General features: G+C 42.8%; 1 protein-coding gene across 7 annotated transcripts; it reads left to right on the top strand.

Moving 5' to 3' along the window:
* Nucleotides 1-20,907, top strand: LOC119821059 (zinc finger protein 60-like). 7 transcript variants are annotated; one of them, XM_038339885.1, is made up of 6 exons: nt 22-121; nt 1,513-1,793; nt 5,059-5,109; nt 5,702-5,828; nt 8,371-8,469; nt 16,257-20,907. In XM_038339885.1, the coding sequence occupies exons 3-6, from the start codon at nt 5,077-5,079 to the stop codon at nt 18,116-18,118; spliced, it is 2,121 nt and encodes a 706-aa protein (XP_038195813.1). In that variant the 5' UTR covers nt 22-121; nt 1,513-1,793; nt 5,059-5,076; the 3' UTR covers nt 18,119-20,907. The 7 variants fall into 7 exon arrangements, with proteins under 7 accessions (XP_038195812.1, XP_038195813.1, XP_038195814.1 ...); XM_038339884.1 differs by lacking the exon at nt 1,513-1,793 and having other exon boundaries at nt 1-121; XM_038339886.1 differs by lacking the exons at nt 22-121; nt 1,513-1,793 and adding an exon at nt 227-514.
* Nucleotides 20,908-22,384: the final 1,477 nt, after the last annotated feature.

Genomic DNA, 22,384 nt, shown 5'->3' on the forward strand with positions numbered 1-22,384 from the left:
CATTTCCCAGGAGCCACCGTGCTGGGCTTAGAACATCAACTTCCGGTGTCCAGGTTGAGACACCAGGGACGGTCAGAACTTTCTGGTAGGAGGAAGAAGTTGTCGTTTGTGTAATTCTCCTGTGAGTAAGGCGGGAGCCAGCGGGCTGGGTGTGAACGGTGGTGTGGGGTGGGTGGATGGTGATGTGTGCGAGTGTGTAGGGATGGTGGTGTGTGTACGTGTGTGGTGTGGTGCGTGTGCGTGCGTGCGTGTGCGTTTACACACCTCGAGCTCTCCGATTGTCCGTGTCACTGTGCCAGTCGGTTCTGCTCCTGCTTTCCCTCACGGCCACAGCGGCAGAGGCAGAGGACCAGGCTGCGGTGATGAGCGGTCAGGGACGGAGTCTGATGGGGAGCTGCCCCTGAGGTCCAGACTGGAGCGCGGGGCGCGCATTTGAGGCCGGAGGCGCCTCCCGGGGTCGCCTAGGAGCGCAGCTACTTGTTGAGTCCGTAACTTTCTCAGCGCTCCAGCCGCCGTGAGTGTCGTGGGAGGTGAAGGAAAGCGCTCGCTAGGATGTGTCACTAGGACGTGCAGTCTGGGATCTCGTGCTTGCTCAGGCTGCCCGCGTCGGCCGGCGTTCACAAGGAGGGCCCGGAGGAGAGTGCGGGCATCGTCGCTACACATGTAAACAAAATAAGTAAATAAATCTTAAAAAAAAAAAAAAACCTTCAGAGGTTAGCTTTAGCGCTTTCAATCCCTGATTTGCTAAATCGCTGTTTCGATGACATCACATTTGGGTGGCCTTTGATCTTATAAGGCCTTGCTTTCAAAGCAGGGAAGAATGGAGGTGGTAACGATTTCTGCTCACGCCTGAGGATTTTGGGAATGGGAAAAGGACAGCACAAAATTTTGCCATCTTTGAGACCTAGTAATTGTTAGGGTGTCTGTGTATGGAAACGGGTAATAATTGGCCAGATCTAGATGTGCAGTGCTGTGGTTGAACGTGGGGATGCGGCTCTGCGGTATCTCAGAGTCTTGGTTCTGCCTTTCTCTGGGTCTCTAGGCTTGTCATGTGCCTCCGAATGACAGCTGTAAAGCCTGTTGGTGCAGTGCCAGCCGTATAGTAAGGACCTAATGTGTTTAGTTGTCGCTCTCTGTGGTCGTTTTGAGTTCATTCTCTTCAGTTTTCTGCAGTGCAAAGGCGTGTTAGAAATAATGGGGTTACTGACTGTATTTTTATAAAAATGACTAATAAAAGGTAAACTTTATGGTGTACACTTCAAATGAGTACCTGAGAGGCAGAAGCAGGTGGATGTCTGTATTTCATGGTCATTTTAGCCATACAGTCAGTTCCAGCTTAGCTGGGCTACACAGTGAACCCGGTCTCAAAAACAATGATGAGGTAAAGAAAATGAACTAACGCAGAACAGTATTTTTTTTTTAAGATGAAATTTCTCGTATTGTGTACAGCGTGGTCATTTGGAGTCTTCGTGTCCTTTGGGATGACTAAATCTGCCTGTCATGTTTTTGTAGCGGACACACTCAACGTATACTCTCCGAGTTTTTCAAAGCCCCTGGTCATAGCCGCGGTGCTGCACGAGGCATCTGGAACTTGTGTTGTGCAGCTGACATTGTGTATCCTTGGTCAGCATCTTCCCAACTCCCTTCCGGGTCTGCATCTCCCACTCTCAACCATGGTGTTGCACATCCAGCCTCAGCCGCTCAGGCCCCATGACCCACCATTGTACCTGTTCCTGTGAGATAACGGCTTCAGATTCTGCATGAGTGAGATGGTGCTGTATTTTGGTTTAAAGGTTAGTTATTATTCAGAATTCTGCGTGTAGGGTTATGTGCACATGAGCGCTGGTGCCCGCAGAGACCAGATGGTTAGGATCTACTGGAGCTGGAGTTACAGGCATTGGGAGCTGTCGGGGAACTGAACTCCTGACCTCTGGAGAAGCCAAACCAGCTCTCAGCCGCTGAGCCTTCTCTCCAGCCCCGGCGTTTATCTTTTGTCTTTAGCTCATTTCTCTCATGTTCCCCCATGCTCTCCATATTGTAGTAAATGGTTGGACATCTTTCCACTGTGTCCGTGACCCTCAATCTCGATTTGCTTTGTCCACTCATCTCTTGGTGGGGTTGTGTATCACAGCTCTGCAGGAATAAATGTGGGAGTATAAGTGTCACTTGGAGACACTGATTGTATTTCCCTTGTGTCTCTACTCAGCATTGTCATCCATGGACCGTTTGTAAGTTTTATTCATAATTGCTTTGGCCTACAGCATGCTGTTTTCTACAATGACTGTATTAATTTGCATTTCCTCCAATAATGTGCTGTTTCCACTTCATTGTACTCATTATGCTATCTTGCTGATATGGTCACTTTAAAAATTTTATTTAGTTTTTTTTCATATTTGTGAGTGTTTTCCCTAGACAACTGAGGTGCAGCATGTACTTGCCCAGAAGAGGGCGTCAGATCTCCTGAAAGTGGAGTTAGGGATGGTTGTGAGTCACCACCGGGGTGCTGGGAATCGAAGCCCCATCCTCCGCAAGAGTATTAAATACTCTAAACCACGAATCCACCTCTTTCTCCAGCCCCCTGGTAACTGACACTTTTTCAGGCTCGAGGAGGCCTCTCAAATGTGTACCTGTGCTTCTTTTTCCTGGACCACTAGTAGGTCACCTTGGTGTTCCAGGGAGGAAACGTCTTTTCTGTGTGCTTGTGTTGGCGTTTAGACGTTAACTCCACGTCAGATGTGTAATTTGAAAGTTCTTTCTCCCTTTCTCTCGATTATCTAGATTATGGTTTCCTCTGCTGTGCAAAGCTTTTAGTTTGATATTAATGCCATTTGCCCGTTTTGCTTTTGTCCCTTGTGTTTTTGTAGTAACACCCCAAACGTCCAGTCTCATGGAGACTTTCCTCTGTGTATTTTCTATAGTCCAGTGTCATGGAGACTTTTCTCTGTGTATTTTCTATAGTCCAGTGTCATGGAGACTTTCCTCTGTGTATTTTCTATAGTCCAGTCTCATGGAGACTTTCCTCTGTGTATTTTCTATAGTCCAGTGTCATGGAGACTTTCCTCTGTGTATTTTCTATAGTCCAGTCTCATGGAGACTTTCCTCTGTGTATTTTCTATAGTCCAGTGTCATGGAGGTTTTCCTCTGTGTATTTTTCTAGTAGTTTTAGTTTCAGTTCATAAATTCCAATCTGTTTTGAGCTGACTTTGCATGTGGTGTCACTAAAGGTCTGGCGTCCTTCTCCTGAATGGTAATGCTCAGTTTTGCTAGCACCACTCACTAGAGAGGCTGTCCTGGAACTTCTGGAACTGTGAGCAAGCCTCTGCCTCTGCCTCCCCAGTGCTGGCAATATAGACTTAAGCTACCACATCCAGCTGGACTTCCTGTACTTTTATTTGTGGCCTTTGGGGTCACACACTTCATGAAGCACAGTCATAAACGTCATGAGGTCACACTCTAAACTATCACAGAAATGTATCAGTGGGGGCTGGGGCGAAGGCTCACTGTGTACGGTGCTCACAGGCCTGAAACTATGCGGTGCCAGATGCAGCTGTGCACGTCTCCAATCCCAGCCCTCCTATTGTAAGATGGGAGGTGGAGCCAAGAGCACCCTGAAAGGCTAGCTAGCCTGTTGTATGCAGAGGCACAAGGGAAGGAAAGATAAAATGAAAATTTGTCTATGAATTTTGTGGGGGGATAAAAAATATATGATTTCATTATATTACCACACCGTGTACTTGAGAGTTGGGCATGGTGGTGTATGCCTGCGATCTCAGCATGGGAGTTGAAGGAAGGAGTAAGAGTTGAGGACAGTCAGGGATATCCAATGCTCTGCCCCAAACAATTAAACAAACATCCAAAAGGATATGGAAAAAACCTGTAGAACTAGAGCACTCATTCCCCATTTGGTAATGCTCTTCCCTAGGCCAACATTTTAGGGAGTTTGAGGTTGTATGGGCTGTGCAGATCTTGTGAGTACAGCTTGAATGCAGCTGAACATTGTACAGAGCACAAGATAGTTCCCACAGTGCAGAACAACAATTGTATCAGCACAAGATAGTTCTCACAGCCCAGCACACAATCATGTATCAGCATAAGATAGTTCCCACACACCAACACACCACAATCATGTGTCAGCACAAGATAGTTCCCACAGCCCAGCACACAATCATTGTGTCAGCACAAGATAGTCCTCACAGCCCAACACACAACAATTGTGTCAACACAAGATAGTCCTCCCACACCTCAACACAAAATAATTGTGTCAGCACAAGATAGTCCTCCCACACCCCAACATACAATCATTGTGTCAGCATGGTGAGGTTGAGAAACTGAATTCTAGAATTTAAAGACTTATGACATCTTGAATTTCTTGTGTGTGTGTGTGTGTAAAATATCTCATAATTATTCAAAATAGGGAACAATTCACATTCATGTCCTTTGATATCATATTTTTCAGCTAATTATCTTCATCAGGATTCATGGTTATTGGTACAACATAAGCCATGACCATAGATGAGTGAAGGTTCTCAGGAAAGTGCTCCATGGTGTAGGATTCCATTTACTAAAAGTGGGTCCAGACTGCTGAGCACTGCACTGCAGACCTCCTGCCCCTCCAGCCTTGCTGTGCCTCACTCAGCCCTGAGTTTCCAAAGGACGTACAGTTTAAATGCTGTCAGCCCTGTCAGCCCTGAAGGTGGGGTTCCAGTAGGAAGACCTGCTCAGTGGGAGGAGGGACCCCGTCTAGGGCTAGCTGGAGCTCAGGATGGAAGACGGGATCCTTCTGCCGACATCTTCTGGAGGAACGTCAAGGCAGATGGGCTTTTGCTCCGCACGTCCACGTTGAGCCCTTGCACAGTGGTTGTCCGGGGTTAGGACAGACTCAGCTTTGTGTAGACTCCTGTCTGCTTCTGATTTGTGTGTGGGAGGCCATGAGCCGTGGGAGAGGAGTGTGAGTGGGGATGCTTGAGAATAAAAGTAGTTGATGAAATCATGGTGTCATAAGTGAGTCTGGGAACATCAAGTGACAATCCTATGAAAGGCTTTCTTTTTGTCCCCCAGGGAGGATCCTGAAGAAGAATGGCCAGCTCTGGTTCTCAGGACGTGGTCTGTGTAAGTTGTCATTCTCTCTACACAGGCGGCTTCCAGGTTAGATGACTCTTTGCTGTCTTTCTCTTGTGAAGCTTCCCAAGGACCCGAAATCCTCCAGCCCCGTCTGCCCCGTTACAGTGGAAGTCATAGCACTTCCTGTCTGGCCTCTTTCCGGCTGCTTCTGCAGTTTTCTCTGAGTGCATCCCTGCACACCTGCTCTCTCCTGTCTGTGGTCAGGGAGGACTGTTGCTGCAGAGGGGCCACAGTCCCACAGGGAATCAGGGTCTTTGGGGGTTTCAGACACTGAGGTGATGGTCTCCTTTGAGTGCACTGGGGATCCTGATTGACATCTTTGGTGTTTTCAGGCTGATGACACAGGGTTTGAGAGTGAATGGCCTCAGTGCATGTGTGTGACGAGGTGACCTGCTTGAGGGACTTCAAGAGAGAGTTCAGGGATGAGAGGGAAGGTCATCCAGGCTGTGCCTGGGAGGGGACTGAAGTCTTCGGAGTTCAGGGAGACCTGAGACACATGTGCCATCTTGAGTCCTTTCCCTTTTCTTTTTCCATCTTGAACGCTTCCCTAATCTCACTCTACTTGTGTTTGTGGTTTCAGGGGTCAGTGACGTTTAGGGATGTAGCTGTTGACTTCTCTCAGGAGGAGTGGGCCTGCCTGGATGCTGCTCAGAGGGTCTTATACAGGGACATGATGTTGGAGACCTATAGCAACCTCATCACAGTGGGTAAGGTCATCTAAACTCTTGGCTTTTCTCCCTCTGAATGAGTAGACAGGCCATCTTTCCTGTGGTAGCTGAAGCTGGGCCTGGTGGCCCGTGCCTGTCATTCCTTCACTCAGAAGGCTGAGGCAAAAATGATTGCTGTGAGTTCAAGGTCACCCTCAGATACATGGTGAAGTTCCAGTGTAGCCTAGTCTACAAGCCTTGTTTCAAATAAAACAAAATATAAACAAAATGAAATAAATAAGGAGATAAATCAATATCTAGAATTAGTGGCTAGTGAGATAGGTTGTTGATTAAGGGAGCTGAATCCTCTTTCTGAGGACCCAGGTTCAATTTTCAGCTCCACAATGTGGCTCACAACCTCTGTAACTCCAGTTCCAGGGACCTGATGCCGTCTGGCCTCCATGGTCATCATGCGTGCATGTGGTGCTCAGACATACATGCAGACACTTACATGCACATAAAAGAAATTGAAGTCAATATAATTTTAAGAGGGAGCTGAGCGCCTCCTTCTTCCCAAAGGAATTTTGTGAGGTTTGTTGGGTTGAAAATAGGAGCTTCCTGAAGCACCTGCCTTTTGTCCACACCTTGGAGATCCCCTCAGAGTGGTCTGGGTTCAATGAGAGACCCTATCTCAAAAACCAAAGTAGGGAGCAATCAAAGAGGACACCTCATACTGCTCTCTGGCCTGTACACAGACCCATGCATGCATGCCTACCCACACTTGTGCACACACCTTCATTAAAACATACATACACTATGCATGCATGCATACAGAAATACAAGCGTCTTTACGATCTACTTACTAATGAATCAATGAAATCGATTCAGAACAGAAGTTTACACAGTCTATTTCCTTCTCTGAACACTTCCTTTACTTGCTTTAGTTTTACGGTGTGATGTTTGTCTCTTTCATTGAGCAAATCTGTAAGAATAGGGTGTAAATGTGAAAGAAGGCAGCATAGATAATGATGGGCCTGTGACTCTAGTCCAGCATTACCTAGCATACTCAGGACCCTAGTTTAATAAAATTTAAAAAATGATTTTGTGTTACTGTGTGAGTCAACATTGAAATAGTTTAATATAGTATTTAATCTTAGTAGTAACCCTATCCAATACATATCATCAACTCAATCTAAATTATTTTCATTCTTAATTCTTTTTTTTTTTTTTTTTTTTTTTGAGGACAAGTCTCATGTAGCTCAGGGTGGCTTTGGATTGGCTATGAAACTATGGTGTGGGAAGTCCTTTTGTATATGTGTTGCTTTTATTAGTTAGTGAATAAAGAAGCTGCTTTTGGCCAATGGCTTAACAGAACATAGCCAGGCTGGAAGATATATATCTATATCTATATATCTGTATCTATATATAGATACAGATATATAAGATAGATATAGATATATAGATAGCCAGAGCCAAAGTGAGAGCCAGAGCCAGAGAGAGTAGGTGGTGTTAAGGAGACACCATGTAGCCGCCAGAGGTGCTAGGTGGAACCTTGCCGGTAGGCCACAAACTTCATGGCAAAATATAAAATAATGGAAATGGGTTAATTATAGATGTAAGAGCTAGCTAGCAATATGCTTAAGCTATTAGACAAACAGTATTGCAAATAGTTTCTGCGTGATTATTTCGGGAGTCTGAGCAGCTGGGAAATGAACAAGCAGCTTCTGCTAACAAATTGGCACCCAATGTGGGAATCTTGCCAATGGGCCATAAGCCTGTGCTAAAAATATAACCTAATGGAAATGGGTTAATTCTAGATGTAAGAGCCAGCTAGCAATACTCTTAAGCTATTGACCAAAGAGTATTGCAAATAATATAGTTTCTGTGTGATTATTTCGGGAGTCTGGGCGGCTGGGAAATAAACAAGCAGCTTCCACCAGCAAAACTAAGGCTGGCTTTGAACATCTTTACTCTCTTCCATTCCTCAAGTCTTGTGTTTCAAGTCTGTGCCTCCATGCCCAGTTTTTAGATGGGAACATTGCACATAGAATCTTATGGGACTTGCCTAAATAGATGGCCTTATTAGTGAGCTGCAGAGATGGGATTTACCTTAGACAATGTAGCCTAAGGGTTCATGTTCTCACCTACTCTATATACTTTCCTCTTAAGTACAAGCTCCTATCTGCATTTAAATGAGATTAAAACCCTTTTCTGAAACAGCTGGTTTCTCACCCAGGTTCTCCTTCTCTGAAGTCTTTCCTCAGCATTAGTTGGGCTCTTTATTCTGTTTTTCCAAGACAAGGGTCCTGCTCTGCAGCACTGACTGGCCTGCTCCTTCCCCCAGCTGCTGGGCTTTCAGGATGATCCACCATGTGAGCCTGTATAGAACTTTATAATAAATATGTCTACATCTTTAAAAATTTATACTGGCAGCTCATTGTACCACACACCCTTCATCTCAGCAGGATTAAGGCAGGCAGATCAAGGAAGTTCAAAGCCAGCCTGGTCTACATATTGAGTTCCAGGACATCCTGGGATAACTAGAGGGACCAAGTCTTAAAGGAAAAGTCTCCACATGTGTCATTTTTTTCTTTCTTTTAAGTGGGAAGTTCCATTTCCAAACCCGATCTGATCACCTTACTGGAGCAGGAGAGAGAGCCCTGGATGGCTGTGACGGGAGAAGCAGACAGGCCCAGCCCAGGTGAGTAAGGAAGGCAGGGCTGCAGCATTGCCATCTCAGTGTGTGGCCGGAGAGGTCCCCACGCCTGACCCGGGGTTGACACACTTCCTTCAGAGCGCCAGGGCCTGTGGGAGACCATGCCTGAGACCTGGGAAGGAAGTCAAGGTCATAGCAAAAGCTGCCACAGGGGCTGCTGGTTCATGAGTCACTAAGTTGTTCTCCCCTCTTCCCTCGTACTGGAGCAGTTACCTTCTTTCTGTCATTTTGAATGTTGTGTGTGTGTGTGTGTGTGTGTACAGGTACCCAAAGGGGCCATAAGAGAGTGTCAGATCCCTTGGGGCTGGTACTTGAACCCAGGTCCTCTGTAAGAGCAGTCAGTGCCTTTGACTACTGATCCAATAGTTAAACACTTTGAACACTAGTTAATGCAGTAACACAGTGAGGCAAAGCAAACATTTTAATTCTGTGTCTTCATAGACCCTCTAAACAAGGTGTGACGTGTAGCCTATGCTTCTCACTGCTGCACTGGGGAGGTAGAAGAGGCAGATCCCTTGTTTTCCTGGCAACTCCACCTATTTTACTTGACCAGCTCCCAGCTAATGAGAGAGTATCACCGCCTGGGGGCGCCCAGCCTCCAGCAGCACTTTTTTTTTTTTTTAATTTGAGGGAGTTAAGGGAAAATGACAGTCACACTGTGTCTTCATGACTTTTCTCTATTCTCTATTCTTTTATGTTTTCTCTGTGTTCTTTCTACTGTATACTTTTTTTCTGTAGCTTATATATTTCCAGGCAATATCGGAATTACAGTGTGATTACGTTCTGTTTTCCAGTGGACGACTCGAGCGAACGCAGAACAAACAGAAAACAGTGCGCTTTCCATCTCCCTCACATGGTTAACCGTGCACACACACCAGTGAGACACAGATTGTCCCCAGAACCCACGTGCATTCCCCCTTTTGTTAGAGTAGATTCCCCCACAGATTATATGCTGCTTCTGGCTTCACCTCCCTCTGCTCCTCCCAGTTCCTCCCCACTTCACCTCCTACTGGATCTACTCCACAAGCTTGCTTCTAAGGGACGGCAATAAAATACAATATAGTAAAACAGGCTAAAACAGAACTAGCACGTTGGAGTTGGACAAAATAAACAAATAGAAGGCATACCACCCAAGAGAAGGCACAAGAAACAGAAACACACTTGTTTACACACTTATGAATCCCACACAAATACTGAACTGGAGGCCCTAATAAACTTATGCAGAAAGCACCTGGCGCTGCTTGGGTGGGGCAGACCCTGAGCGTGCTGAATCCTGAGGTAGATTGGTTCTCATCTTCTGGGGAACCTCCACATGACTTCCGTTGGAGCTGGCAGGTTTCTACTCCCCAGGCTCCTCAGCATGAGCAGTCACTTGTTTTGTTGATCTTAGCCGTTCTGACAGGTGTGTGAAAGCTCAAAGCAGTTTTTATTTGCATTTCTTTGATGCCCAAGGATATTGTACATTTCTTTGTTTCTCAGCCATTTGAGTTTCCTTTTTGAGAATGCTCTGTTTAGATATTGACTCCATTTTTAAGTTGGGTTATTTGTTTTATTGATATCTAGTTTTTACCTAGTCGATAGATTTTATGTACTCTATGGAATAAGTATGGATAGGTTGGACAGTCTTGTCTTGTTCCCCATTTTAATGGCGTTGCTTTGAGTTTCTTTCCATATAAATTGATGATGGCTATACACTTGACTGCATACTACCTTTATTATGTGTCCTTTGTATCCCTAATTTTTCCAGAACTTTTATCATGAAGTGGTGTTGAATTTTGTCACAGACCTTTTCTGTGTCTAATGAGATGATCCTGTGGCTTTTGTCTTTCTGTTTGTTTCTATGGTGGATTACATTTGCTCATTTATGTATGTGAAACCATCCCTGCATCTCTGGGCGGAAGCTTACTTGATTATGATGGGTGGTCTTTTTGATGTTTTCTTGGATTTGGTTTGCAAGTGTTTTATTTAAAAAATTTCATCTGTGTTCATCAGTGAAATTGGTCAGTTACTCTCTTTGTTGGGTCTTTATGTGGTTTGGGTATTGTGGTTCCTTTTACCTTGAAAAAAGAATTGGGTAACATTCCTTCTCTTTCTCTTTTGAGGAATAATTTGGGGAATATTGGCCTGAACTCGTCTTTGGAAGTCTGGTAAAATTGTGTGCTAAAACTGCCCTGCTCTGGACTTTGTTTGGTTGGAGATTTAATTACTGACTGCATTTCACCACGAGTTATAGGTCTGTTCAAATTATTTATCTAGTCTTGATTTAACTTTGGTAAGTGGTATTTGAAAAAATTACCAATTTCTTTTAATCTTCCAATTTTTTTTGAGTATAGACTTTTAAAGTATGTCCTTATGATTCTCTGAATTTCCTTGGTGTCTGCTAAGTTTTTATTGCGGTAAAGAGACACTATAACCATGGTAGCTCTTAGAAAGGAAAACATTTAACTGGAGCTGTTTTACAGTTTAGAAGTTTAGTCTGTTATCTTCATGGCGGGCAGCATGGTTGTGTGCAGGCAGAGATTGTGCTGTAGAAGAAACTGCTTTCTGTATCTTGGTCCACAGGTAGCAGTGATGAGCGCCTAGGCCTGACTTGAGCTTCAGAGACCTCAAAGCCCACCCCCAGTGACGCACTTCCTGTATCAGGGCCATACCTCCTCATAGTGCCACTCCCTATGACCAAGCATTCAAACACGTGAGTCTGTGGAGCTCTTTCCTACTCAGACCACCACAGTGTCTGTTGATATTTCTTTGTTTCACCTCTAATTTTCTTCTTTTGTATCTTTTTCCCTTTTGGTTATTTTGGTTAAGGTTTATCAGTCTGACTGGTTTTCTCATAGAACCAACTTTCTGTTATATTGATTCTTTGTATTTTTTTGTTGTTGTTGTTGTCTCTGTTTTACTGATTTCAGTCCTGAATCTAATTATTTATTGATGTCTATCCTTTTGGGTGTAAATTTGTCCTTTTGTTCTAGAGCTTTCAGGTATAGTGTTAAGCTGATAGCATGAGATTGCTCCAATTTCTTATAGCCATACATGCTGCCATGCAATTGCCTCTTAGAACAGCCTTTATGTGTCCTATAAGTTTGGGTGTGTTGTGTCTTCGTTTTCATTCATTTCTAGGAAGAGTTTTAATTTTCTCAATAACTGTTTTGATCCATTTTTTTATTCAATATTGAGTTGTTTGGTTTTGTAAGTTTGTATGTTTTCTGTTGTTTCTGGTGGTTAGACAGATTGCAAGATGGTATTTGAATTTTCTTGTGTCTGTTGAGACTTGCTTTGTGTCCAAGTACGTGGTTAGTCTTGGAGAAAGCTCGATGATGTGCTGAGAAGAAGATACATTTCCTTTTGTATTTCTGTAAAATGTTCTGTAAATATTGGCAAGAGTGGGGTATTGCAGCCTCCCACTATCAGTGTGTGAGGGTCAACATGTGATTTAAACTGTGGTATTCTTTCTTTTGTGTTGGGGAATATTATTTTCAGGTGTGTAACTTTAGATTATGCTGCATTTGTTGAACTCTGAAGCTTTGTTGCTGTGCCAGGTGAGATGAATGGCCATTAGTAAGGGATTAGCAAGCATAGGCCGGGTTGGAAGGCAGAAAGAGAACTGAGAAGGAAGAGAAAGAGGAGCCAGAGAACAAGGAGAGGAGGACATCAGGGTCAGCCACCCAGCCAGTCATGGAGTAAGGAGGAAAGAAAGGTATATAGGACCAGAAAGATAAAGGCCCAGAGGTAAAAGGTAGTCAGGGTGATTTAAGTTAAGAAAAGCTGGCAAGAGATGAGCCAAGCTAGGGCCAGGCATTCATAACTAAGAATAAGCCTCCGTGTGTGATTTATTTGGGAGCTGGGTGTCACACAGTACTTTTATGGACTTACTGTCCTGTGTTTGGCGCATAGATGTGGCTTGATTCTTCTTTTGGTAAGCCTGTAGTCTCTGTCCCATCTGTTCTGTTTAGTTTTGGTTTGAAGTCTGTTTTGTCAGATACTAAAATATCTACACCAGCTTGCTTCTTAGGTCCATTTGCTTGGAATTAGAAGATATTTTTCCATTCTTTTACCGTGACATGATGTCTGGCCTTAGTGTTCAGGTGATTCTTGGGTAGAGCAGAGGGACAGATCCTGTTTCTACATCCATCCTGTCAGTCTCTGTCTGTTTACTGGGGGAACTGATAATGTTGTTGAGAGATACAGTGAGAAGTGTTTGTTGACTCCCATCATTTTGTTGTGGTGTGCGTGTTTTTCTCTTGATTTGGTGGTCTGGATCTGTAGATAGATACTGCTTAAATTTGTTGTATTTATCATGGATTGTCTTGCTTTCTCTGTCTTTGGTGATGGAAGGTTTGGATGGTTCTGATATCTAGGCTGGCATCTGTATGGATGGTTATGGTATCTAGGCTGGCATCTGTATGGATGGTTATGATATCTAGGCTGGCATCTGTATGGATGGTTATGATATCTAGGCTGGCATCTGTAGTCTCTCAGATTCTGTAACACCTATCTAGTGCCTTGACTTTTAAAGTCTCCATTGAGAAACCAGGTGTTATTCTAATATGTCTGCCTTTATATGTTACTTGGTCTGTTTCCTTTGCAGCTTTTAATATTCTTCCATTGTTCTGTACATTTAGTGATTTAATTATTATGTGCCCAGGTATTTTCTTCTCTGGTCTAGTCTATATGGTGTTCTGTATGCTTCCTTTACTTTAACAGGCATCTTATTCTTCAAGTTAGGGGAATTTTCCTCTGTGATTTTTGTTGAAAATACTTTGTGTCTTTGACTTGGGTTTCTTCTCTTTTCTCTATTCTTATTCCTAGATTTGATCTTTTTATGGTGTGGTAGATTACCTGAGTGTTTTGTGCTGGAATGTTTTTAGCTTTACCATTTTCTTTCACGGAGGTATCCATTTCTTCTATCATGTCTTCAATGCCTGAGATTCTGTCTTCTATCTCTTGATTCCTGTTGGTGAGACTTGCCTCTGAGGTTCCTGTTTCAATTCTTAAACTTTTCCTTTCCAGATTTCCCTCAGTTTGAGTTTTTCTTATTGATTCTGTTTGTACTTTCAGGTCTTGAATTGTTTGATTCATTTCCTTCTACTGTTTGTGTTTTCATAGATTTCTTTAAGGGGTTCATTTCTTTCCTCTTCCCTGACCTCTACCGCATTTATAAAGGTGCTGTGATGTCTTTTTCTTGTGCTTTAGCTATGTTGCAGTACTCAGGTCCTGCCGTGGTAGGGTGTAGGCTCCAGTGCCGACATACCATTATTGTCTCTCTCCTGGCATCTAGGCAGCTGGGTTTGGGAAGATTGTAATTCTAGGTGCTGGTATCCGGTCTTGCCTTTGTAGGGTGAGTGTTTTGTTCCTTGGCTTCTCTTGCCCAGTCTGGTTCTTAGGAGAGTGTGGTAACTGTGTTACCTGGTGGCAAGTTCTTGTGGGATTCGGATAGTAGGGACACTGGGGTTCCAGGTGAAATGTCTTGGGAGCTGGATAGACTAGGTAGGTGGTGTTGGATGGGTCTACAAGAGGGAGGAAAGCAGTGTTCCACTAGGATCTGCTTAGCTCCCCGGGGACTAGGGGAAGAGAGTTAGGAGAGGCCACAGCAGATGGTCGACTACAGATTTGGAGATGAAACTGGATATTGGATTTGGCGGAATAGAGGGAGAGGTGAAGATCTGTAGTTAGTCTGCCTGTTTTGGTGACTAGAGTGACCTTTTGGTTTCCAGAGAATGCCTGTTGGATTGGGGGTTGGGGTAAAACAGTAGGGATAAGAAAATTGGGAAGTGTCGATCTGCGTGATTGACTGGAGATCAGGGCAGGAATAAAGGGGAGTCCACAGCAGGTGGTGTTGCAGAATTTCCTGCTGGCCTTGTGCCAGAGAGTTAGCAGCTAGCACCAGTCCCCACTGGCCACACCTGATCTAGCTCCAGTGTTAGCATCTAGCCCTAGTTCATCCTTTGTGTTACAGGTACCTTTTGTTGCCCTATGTGAATCTTGTCTGAGAGTTTCCCAAGTATATAAAGCCTATGCAGAACTCGGTTAGGACATCCTGGAAAACTATGGTACCTCCTGAGTCAGGATTTGCATTTGGCAATGTACTTTTGAAAGCTTCCTTCAGGTGGTTTTGAGCGTATGGACACCAGCTGGCTGAAGCGTACATATGGGAAAATAAAAATGCCCTGGGCGAAGGGAAAGCGCTTCAGTCTGTGAAAGATGGTGACCCCTGTGGCCGCAAAAGGCTAAGTCAGTTCTCAAGTGTTTCTGAGTCTTGTCAAGTCAGTTCTCAAGTGTTTCTGAGTCTTCATGTCGATGGTCCACGTGTTCTGCTGCAGTGAGGCTAGGAAATTGGAATGGGTGGATAGGTGGGATAGGTAAAGGTCTGCACTTAGCTTACCTTCTTTCCTGACTGGAGATCCTCGGTGTTCTTTAAAATTGTAATGAATTCTTTCCCCATTTTTTTTTCTTTTTAGCTTGGTTTTGTTTTTCTCAAACAGTGTCTTACAGTCTAGTCCAAGATGGCCCAGAGTTCATGACCCTGTTACCTGTTACCTTGTTGCTGGGATTACAATTGTCTACCAATACCACTACATATTAATACCTCCTTTAATTTTTAAGAATTCCAAGTCCAGGGCAGGAGTTAGTGGTGCACTTCTTTAATACTCAAGAGGCAGAGGACAGTGGATCTCTGAGTTCCAGGAAAACCTGGTCTACATAGTGAGTTCTGGGACAGCCCTGTCTCAATAAAACAAAAGAAACAAACAAACAAAAGAATTCCAAGTCTAAACTAGTTTCCTTGTCATGACAGATATGTATTTTTTGTGGTCTACTCCCCCCCCCCCCTTGGTTTGGTGTGTTGTGACATTCAAATCCATTGGGAAAGACCAAAGACTTGGAGCCTATTCAAATTTAGATTGAATGGATGCATTCCTCCTACTAGCAGAAGGATAGCAGCCTTAGAACAAAGTAGCATGCTGTACACAAGCGGGGTAAGGTGGGGTTTTAAAGCAGACATCGGAAAGGTGCGCATTGCAGCCACCCATGGATTCCACAGCTGGGCAGGAGAATTGTTTTACTTCTCTTAGTTGTTTTTTTTGTTTCCTGCTATCTAGTAAGAAAAGACCATCTCACCTCTATTCCACAGTGATATGCAAGTAATTATTTTGTTTTGTTTCTTGTTTGGTTTGTTTTCTGAGAGATACACAAATTTTCCAGAAGCAAAAGCAAGGGTTAACGTTTCCTGGCCCAGTTTCCTATTATTTCACTTGCAAGGTCACTAGGATCTCCCAGGTATTCCAGAGCAGAAGGTCAGTGACCCTTAAGGGGTGTCTGTCTCCATATTAAGTTTATTTAGTCATCACAGGGGACCTGTGTAAATTATTAGTAACATCTGAACACTCTAAGGACTGGGATACAGCAGTTCATTTTTGGGCAGGCAATAATAGCACAGTGCCATCAGGTTGGGGTTGACTTTTACATATCCTCAGCTTCAAAAACCTTCATTGCAGGGTATGTGTTTCTAGTAGTATATAAAGAGACATGCAAAATTATTTCACTCTAGTTAGCTATAATCTTGTCAAGCAAACATGCCTTCCCATTTCCCATTTCTAATCTGTCCTACTTTTGTCTTTTGTGATTGCTGTTCTCCTTGCTTCTCAGCTTATCAGAAAATATGTTTGAGTGTGGCCATTCATTTAATGGTGTGTGTGTGTGTGTGTGTGTGTGTGTGTGTGTGTGTGTGTGTGTTATAGAGAAATAATGTATCCTTGCTTTCTTCTCTCTTTCAGATATGGAGTCATGTTATAAAGCTGAAACTATATCTCCAGAAAGTCATATTTATAATATAAATCTGCCCAAACAGAGCATGCAGCAATTAAATAAATCTCTTGATCTCCAGTGCTCCAGTTTTAGTAATGGTCCCAGCTATAATACATTCAAGAGCCTAGAGAGTTATCAAGGAGATGCTGATCTAAAGATTACTAACAAGGAAAAACTGCCTGCTTACACCTGCCAGACTCTTACTCACAACAGAGAAAAAGTCTATGAATGTAAAGAGTGTGGGAAGTATTTTGGTTGTAGTTCAAATCTTGTTCAACATCAGACTATTCACACTGGAGAGAAACCCTATGAATGTAAGGAATGTGGGAAAGCCTTCAGACTCCACCAGCAACTTACAAGACACCAGAAGTCTCACAGTGGTGAGAAACCTTTTGAATGTGATGAGTGTGGAAAAGCCTTTCATCTTCCCAACCTGCTTAAGTACCATAAAACCATTCATACAGGCACAAAACCATTTGAATGTGAGGACTGTGGGAAGTCCTTCAGTCGTGTCTCCACTCTTCTTCAACACAGGATCATTCATGCTGGTGTGAAACCATATGAATGTAAAGAGTGTGGGAAAACCTTTAATCGTCGCTCAAACCTCCTGCAACATCTAAAAATTCACTCTGGTGAGAGACCCTTTCAGTGTAAGGAATGTGGGAAAGCCTTCACTATTCTGGCACAGCTCACGAGGCACCAGAACATTCATACTGGAGAGAAATCATTTGAATGTCAGCAGTGTGGCAAGATATTCAGTAGTGGCTCATACCTTGCACGACACCATAGTGTTCATACCAGTGAGAAACCCTTTGAGTGTAAAGTCTGTGGGAAGGCTTTTAGGCTTCATCTATATCTTTCTGAACATATGAAAACTCACACTGATGAGAAACCTTTCAAGTGCAAGCTGTGTGGCTCAGCCTTCAGACGTAAGTACCAACTTAGTGAGCATCTGAGAATCCATACTGATGTGAAACCCTATCAGTGCCAGGAATGTGGGAAACACTTCCGTCGACGTTCAAATTTTACTGAACATCAGAGTATTCACACTGGAAAGAAACCATTTGAATGTAAGGAATGTGGGAAAGTCTTTAGACTTAATATACATCTTATTCGACATCAGAGATTTCATAGTGGTGAGAGACCTTTTGAGTGTAAAGAATGTGGAAAGACTTTTCATTTTTCCAGCCAGCTTAATTACCATAAAACCATTCATACAGTTCAAACACCTTTTGAATGTGAGGAATGTGGGAAGTCTTTCAAGCGTGTCTCCAGCCTTGTTGAACATAGGATTATTCATGCTGGTGTGAAACCATATGAATGTAAAGAGTGTGGGAAAACCTTTAATCGTCGTTCAAACCTCATGCAACATCAGAAAATTCACTCTGGTGAGAGACCCTTTCAGTGTAAGGAATGTGGAAAAGCCTTTACTGTTCTGGCACAGCTCACAAGGCACCAAAGTATTCATTCTGGAGAGAAATCATTTGCATGTGAACAGTGTGGATCAGCTTTCAGACTTCAGTACCAACTTACGCAACATCAGAGAATTCATACTGATGTAAAACCTTTTCAGTGTAAGGTATGTGGAAAGGGCTTTGTTCGTGGTACAGGCCTTAGAATTCATGAGAGAATCCACACTGGTGAGAAGCCCTTTCAGTGTAAGGAATGTGGGGAAGCCTTTCAGTATCATTACCAATTTCTTGGACATTTTAGAATTCATACTGGCAAGAATCCTTATGAATGTACACAGTGTGGGAAGTTCTTTACTCGTGGCGGAGACCTTAAAGTACATCAAAGAATTCACACTGGTGGGAAACCTTACCAGTGTTAAAGTGGGAAGCCCTTTAGTGAAAATCAAGCTTGGTTTGGCATGCTAAAATTCATAATAGTAAGAAGGCCTTCAGTAATTCTAAGATTGCTGTATATTGTATATTGGAGAGTTTATTATGATGAAAAACCACGTGAATATAAGAAAGTTCAGAAAATATTTATATTTAGTTCAGCCGTTACTACACCGTGGAGAATTCATACTGATATAAAACTCTTTGTCACTGTAAAAAATGTGGGAAAACCTTCAATTTGAGCTTAGGCTTTCTTCAACATTAAGAATCCATGCTGGTGTAAAAGCCTGTGAATGCAAGAATTGTGGGGACCATTTATAGAATTAGCTCTTAAACCACATCAGAGAGCCCTTATAGGCCTGAAACCTGGTGAATATGAAGAATGTGGGGAACCCTGTATTGTAAATAATGAGCTTACACAACGTCAGAAATCTAGCATCATCAGAAGTCCTATGCTAGTAAGGAAGGTGGACAAGTCTTTTTTATATGGAAATTTTACCGAACATCAGAGTACTCATTGGCAAGACTGACTAAAAAGAATGTGCCCTAAGATTTGATCAGCATCAGAGTACTCATGTATTTTTGATGAGGAGAAAGCGTTAGAGAGTGAGATTGTGGGAAGTCTGTTGTTCAGAGATGATACTCTGTTGATAATATCTTTGAATGTCAGAAATATAGGGTAGCCATCATGTTCTTGATTTACTCTTGTTTTTCTATAAATTTAATTTACCAAATACTATACAACCCACATAGGAAGAGCAGTTATTGCAGCTAGGGTTTCCCGAGGCACTTCCTTGTCACCATTAGCATCCCATGCCTCCTGTGGTATTAGGCACAATCTTAACTTCCTGTCTAGTTGATTAATGGTGAGCACAGTACCAGACAAAATTGTGGACACAGGGTGCAATAGATATGAAATCCTTGAAAAAGCATTTGGTTCATGCCTGTATTCTGTAAAGTGACTTTTATGGTGTTCTTGCTTTTATTACCATTCCTGTAACTGATACAAAAGGCAAATTGTATTGCAAATAGTTTAGAAAAGACTCACGCATTCCTTCACTATTTAGTTTTAAACAGCTTCATTCTGTATAAAGTCTAGTGACTGAAAATGTTACGAAAGGATTTTTGTTGAGAATCCATTCCTTAGGTGTTTGTGTGAAGTTAAAAAACAAAGCTATTAATGAATAAGTGCTTTTTAAGGGGGTTTAATACATAAAAATTTCAAAAACTAAAACCCTATCATTTGTACTCTCTGTCCACCATTAAGACAAACTGTACATTTATAACAGGGCATGATAGCCCAGTCTCCTCTATCACCTAGTCTTGCTGAAGCCATTTTGGGGGTGAATAGAATTTGATTTCTGATGGAGAACCTTGTGGAAATTTACTAAACTCTGTTCTTGGAACTAGAAGTCAAGATTCCCCAGCTAATTTAGTCTGGCTTCTGCTAACCTGCCTGCATGTGCAAACCTCTCCTTGAAGCTAACTGTTTATTTTGGCTTCTGTTAAACTGCCAGCTTAGGCAAATCCTTCCCCTACATCTGCTGAGCAAGATAACAGAATGTGGTTTTTGCTTTTAATAGTCTCTTGCTCTAAATGCTTGGAGCTACACAGGTTCCCACTACCAGAGTGTTTTCCTTGCTGGTTGGAATAAAGACTTTTAGTTGACTATAAACCATCTGAGTGATCTCTGGTGACCCATAAAAGATTAACAAAAATAGCCAAAATTGGCTGGAGGGAGGATGGTGCAAGCCTTAATCCCAGCATTCAGGAGTCAGAGTCGGGTGGCTCTCTGTGAGTTTAAACCCAGCCTGATTTACTGTAATTGGTTATTCTTTTACTCTCTGGTGGGGGGAGGGGCTTCCCTACAAGTTTCCAAATAAATGCATGCGGGCTTATTCTTACTTATAGATGCCCGGTCTTAGCTTGACTTGTTTTTTGTCAGCTTTTCCTAACTTAAATTATTTCATCAACCTTTTCCTTTGGGCTTTTACCTTTCTCTATTTCTTTTCTTCTTACTCTATTGCTTGCTGTATACCTGGATTTTATAGCCCCTAATGTTCTCTCCTTTTCTGATTCCTTGATTTTCTCTTCCCAGATTTCTCCTATTATCTCTGCCTGCTAGCCCCTCCTATCCTTTCTCCTGCCTTGCTTTGACCGTTCAGCTCCTAGACCAATCAGGTGTTTTAAACAGGAAAACTAACACAGCTTCACAGAGTTAAAGAAATGGAATGTAAAAGATCTTTGCATCATTAAACAAATACTGTGCAGCATAAATAAATGTAATACATCTCAAATTAATATTCCACTACAGTCTACAAAAATTCTGGAACAGGCAGGGCAGTTGCATGGAGAATCCCTGAAACAAAGATGTGTTTCTTCCTTCCTGAAAGATTTGGACTAGAAGTGGATTCTCCAACTTGAAGCAGCAAATGTCTCACAGATGTGCCCTCCATTTCTGATTGTAGTTCATTCCAGATATAGTCAAGTTGACAACCAAGAATAGCCACCAAAATCAACTGGAGGGAAAATAACACTTTGCAAGATACTGTGTTCATGCTTGTGTTATGTGGAAACATAAATGGACCTGTGCATATGCTATAAGATGTGTCGTCATGTGTGTGTAATGTGGAAAGATGTTCTTGTGTGTTTCTATGATATCAGTTACTGAGTAAGCAATACGTTTACAAAATTTGGCTTGCTGGTTACAATTTGTCAAGTATCCCAATTTTGCTTGGTAGCTGGTTGTTGACAATAACAGGTTCTTTTAATCTGTTTGTTCTTTTGTTTTTTGGTTTTTGTTTGTTTGTTTGTTTTGTTTTTTTGAGACAGGATTTATGTGTGTATTTCTGGCTGTCCTGGAACTCATTCTGCAGATCAGGCTGGCCTTGGACTCACTGAGATCCGCCTACCTCCTGAGTGCTGCCACCACTGCCCCGCTCTTTTATTCCAATTTTGATTACCAATATGAAGTCTTCCATTGCACATTAACATGTCACACAGTAATATAAAAATGTTCAGGTTACAAAATGACTCAGACAGGGCTAAAGAAGTTTCAGAGTTCAAAGAGGCTGTGCTGAAGTCCAGACACAGCTAATAGAGGCCCATGGAAGTGTCTGGAGAGACCAGAAAAATGACAGGGAGTGCAGGCGATCAAGAACAGATATCGCTGGCTGGTGGTGGCGCACGCCTTTAATCCCAGCACTTGGGAGACGGAGGCAGGTGGATCTTTGTGAGTTCGAGGCCAGCCTGGTCTACTAGAGCTAGTTCCAGGACAGGCTCCAGAAGCTACAGAGAAACCCTGTCTCGAAAAACCAAAAAAAAAAAAAAAACAAAAAAAAACCAGATATCAAATGCAAGTCCAGATGGCAGGTCACCCAAAGGTCAATCTTGTGACCTGGGTGTCAAGGACAGGAGAAACCAACCTAGAGTCTGGTGACAGGTGGAGGTGTTTTTCATCTGTTATTTTTCTGATGAGTGACCTGGTGACTAGTCAGTGTGTCTGGCACACTTTGGTGCTGGGATGGTCTTTTTTTGGTCCCAGGTGAGGTTATCCCATCTTCCACAGCTGATACTTTCAGGTGTCAGGCACGATAGATTTTCAGGTGTCATTTTGGTACAAATAAGTTACCAGTTTCTGCCTCCTGGTGTCCTGGCAGATGGTTGTTCACTTAGTAAGGTGTAGAATAATTTCTTCATGGCATTTACATCTCAAGGTAGATTAATTCAGTCAGGTTTCCTGCTTTCTAAAATGGAGCCATTCATTGATAGGCAGAAAGCTGATACTCCATGCAATTCAGAGTAACCCAAAGCCAGCCAGCGGCTCTCTACAAGTGCTCATCAGGTTTAGGGCGTGAGGGACCTGTGTTTCAGTCTCAGGACCACATTCCATGTCAGTGACTCTTGTACCAGTGTGGTCTCTAGGTTTCTGTTGTTATGCACCACATCAATCATAGTGAAAACAGTCTCTTTTGGTTCCCCAGTGAATACTGTTATTTTTCTAGACCCTGGCTTCCATTCGTTACACCCTGCCTACACAGTTACAGAAACAGTAATAGCTAACAATTGGCCATGGATATCTAGAATTGAATAACTTTATTCTCTAAGATTCTGCTGGATTCAGCTGTCCAGATTGAAGGTATTTTGGCAATTCTAGAACCCTTTCTTTCAAATGACTTAGTATTTGTAAAATCTGCCTCAAAGATTTTAAATTTAAAAAGGAGTTTTAAAATTTTTTTGTAAGTTTAAAAGCCTCA

Source organism: Arvicola amphibius, chromosome 8, assembly GCF_903992535.2.
Source record: "Arvicola amphibius chromosome 8, mArvAmp1.2, whole genome shotgun sequence".
In the NCBI taxonomy this organism is placed as follows: domain Eukaryota; kingdom Metazoa; phylum Chordata; class Mammalia; order Rodentia; family Cricetidae; genus Arvicola; species Arvicola amphibius.